This window comes from Poecilia reticulata, linkage group LG2 (genome assembly GCF_000633615.1).
Source record: "Poecilia reticulata strain Guanapo linkage group LG2, Guppy_female_1.0+MT, whole genome shotgun sequence".
In the NCBI taxonomy this organism is placed as follows: domain Eukaryota; kingdom Metazoa; phylum Chordata; class Actinopteri; order Cyprinodontiformes; family Poeciliidae; genus Poecilia; species Poecilia reticulata.
Window position 1 is genome coordinate 11,298,232 of NC_024332.1, and position 2,786 is coordinate 11,301,017.

Sequence of the window (2,786 nt, forward strand, 5' to 3'; positions counted from 1 at the left end):
TCCTAGGATCATTGGGACACTCAAACCCCTCCACCACAATAAGGTGGCAGCCCAAGGAGAGGAGAAGTATGTCTGTCATAACATATATTGTTACTGACTTATTGTCCAAACACATTTTACAGAAATTAAATGATACCAAATTAAAAACTAATGACTTGGTGAGGAAGGAAATAGTTCAGTTATTATTGCTTGACTTGGACAACCATAACATGTTGATGTCATGTGGAATTGTGTCTTTATTCAGTTACAAAAAAAAGATCTAAACACAAACTCTGTCAAATCAAATTCAAATAAAAATGCTTTATTGATTCCAAAGGGAAATTAAATGTAACTTGTAATTTCAAGTCTTCAGAGTTCTTTAAAGACTTGGATCTTGAATACTATCTATCCACCTTTTACCCCCTTCAGACCAACTCACACCCATTTACTGCACCCTAACGACCGATTAAGACTTTATTTATTTATCTATCTGTCACTGATGTACCACTCCTATTTTATGTTCTAGAAACATAATGGCAAACAAAAGTACTCATGTCTTAACACACAACATCACTGCTTAAGACTACTACTGTAGTCTTAACCATTAAGACTACTTAACATAATTTAGGCTACACACCTTTACGTGGAGAGAAGGTGATCCCAGTAGTATTAGATAAACTCTGAATTCCTTATAGAAAACGTGAAAACTTATTGATCAAAGCTGTTTGTAAAACCAGTTAATGAAAATAAGTTCTAAATATTGTTAATGCTGGAAAAATAAAACATCCTCTCACTATGACGATATTGATAAGCTACTGGTAAAAAAAAAGTACTTCAGGGTATTTTTAAGAAATCTACAGGAGAGAGAATATACAACAACTTTTGGATTCCATTACCTCATAATTCATTACAATTAAAAGCTGGTTTGATATGAATATGTGTTGCCCCAAGAACACAACAGAGGCAGACGTATTGGGAATTGAATAGGCAAGCCACCGATTGTAGGACTAAATCCTACCACCATTGCCACCATCATTCCTAAATTATGTGCATTTTCCAGACACATAGTGTGATTTTATAGTACAATCAAGTCACTGTTACCTTCAGTTGTTATTAAAATGCTTTGTCTCAAAAACAACTTAAAAAAACGTTAATTAAAAAAAATTGACTTTGCAACATCTGATGCCTTGCAATTAGCTTCTAAGAATTTCCCTCCTTTCCCACAGTCTTCTTTCAGCACATCATCACATTAAGTTTCTCCAACTATGACATTTACAACTGTCCTTAGGAGTTAGCTGTTTGTATAAAAAGCTCTGCAGACTTGCAGTTCCACTATGTGTTTGCTCATTGCTGCTGCTGCTGCTACTCTGGTGGAGCTGTGTGAGGGAGGGGTGATCTGTGTGGTGGGAGTTCAGCTGGGGAATGAAGTGTCAAGGTGGAGCTTTTGGCTAATAGGCAGCACTTAGTATGAGCAGGCATTTAGTCACCTCCTGCCAAAGGTAATTTGTCGAGTTTCAATCTCTAACTGTGCTGTCTGTGGTTTTTTCCACAGAGCTCACACATGTTTCAATCGATTGGACCTTCCACCATACCAGTCCTTCTCTATGTTGTATGATAAGCTGCTGACTGCTGTGGAAGAGACCAGCACGTTTGGGCTAGAATGAGATCCTGTCTTTGTCTGGCCCAGTTTTCTACAGCACTTTTGAACCTGCTTTTGGTAAAGAGAAGAGGCCATACTAGAAGAAAAGACATTGCCCTTTCGTCAGCCTTCAGCGTCCCCAAAACTGTTTTTTACTCAAAGGGCGACTTAAAAGCCTTGATTGGCGAAAACCTAATGACCCGGTTTTAAAGCATTTAGTTAAAAAGCACCGTCTGGTAATGTTCAGTGATTGGTTGGTAGGTAAGATCAAGTCCAAGACCTCAGTCAAAAAAGAGAAAGACCGATTAGAATAGACTTTCACTACTCTGCCTGAAAATCACTTTGCCTCAGACATTTTAAATCAAGACTGACCTTTTGAAATGACTCCACTGAAAAGGTAAATGCTTTATGTTGCACTCCTCTATTTTGCACGCTTTCACTTGTAACACTAGAGAAATGAAGCCCTACACTGCCTTCAGGACTGACATCAGTGCTGCCAAGCCCTGACCATTCAGACACCTCTTTTTACACATTACAGAAGGGAAGTAAGTCTTTTGTTTCAAAAGCTAAGCTAATCGAGTTTTTTTTCTTTGTATGGTTTGAATGAATTATCAAAATACAAGAATGCCCAGCAAAATCAGCTCCAAGTACAGCAACTATTTGGAGCTACCCAATTTAGAAACTGCGTGTGTAGATTTCGAAAGCATTTAGAGTTCTTTATGCTGTATCTCAAACTTTTGTGGGAATTTCTAATTGAACCTAAAAGCTAACAGTTGATTTTGGATTCTAGTTGGGAGATTTTGTATTAAATTTCAGTATTTTCCATGACAATAGGGGATTTTCTTTCTCAGAAGTATCTGAATGTAACCAGCCTTAACCTTCAAAATAATTAATTACCATATAATTGTGTTAATTGGTTGAAGTGAACATTAGATGGAATTTGAAGTTTCTCATGTCATGATGTAAAACCTCCTTTCCATTAGATTTAAAACTATTTTAATATACAGTGGGGCAAAAAAGTATTTAGTCAGCCACCAATTGTGCAAGTTCTCCCACTTAAAAAGATGATAGAGGCCTGTAATTTTCATCATAGATGTATCTCAACTATGAGACAAAAGGAGAAAAAAAATCCAGAAAATCACATTTTCTGATTTTTAAAGAATTTATT

General features: G+C 36.6%; 1 protein-coding gene across 6 annotated transcripts in view; it reads left to right on the forward strand.

The window, feature by feature from the left end:
• hecw2b (HECT, C2 and WW domain containing E3 ubiquitin protein ligase 2b) overlaps positions 1 to 2,665 on the forward strand; it is a 51,979-nt gene extending 49,314 nt beyond the window's left edge. For all 6 annotated transcript variants that reach the window (XM_008430603.2, XM_008430617.2, XM_008430611.2 and 3 more), the window contains one exon: positions 1,532 to 2,665. In XM_008430603.2, the coding sequence (XP_008428825.1) occupies positions 1,532 to 1,643 (112 nt within the window). In that variant the 3' untranslated portion in view covers positions 1,644 to 2,665. The remainder of the gene's footprint in view (positions 1 to 1,531) is intronic.
• Positions 2,666 to 2,786: the final 121 nt, after the last annotated feature.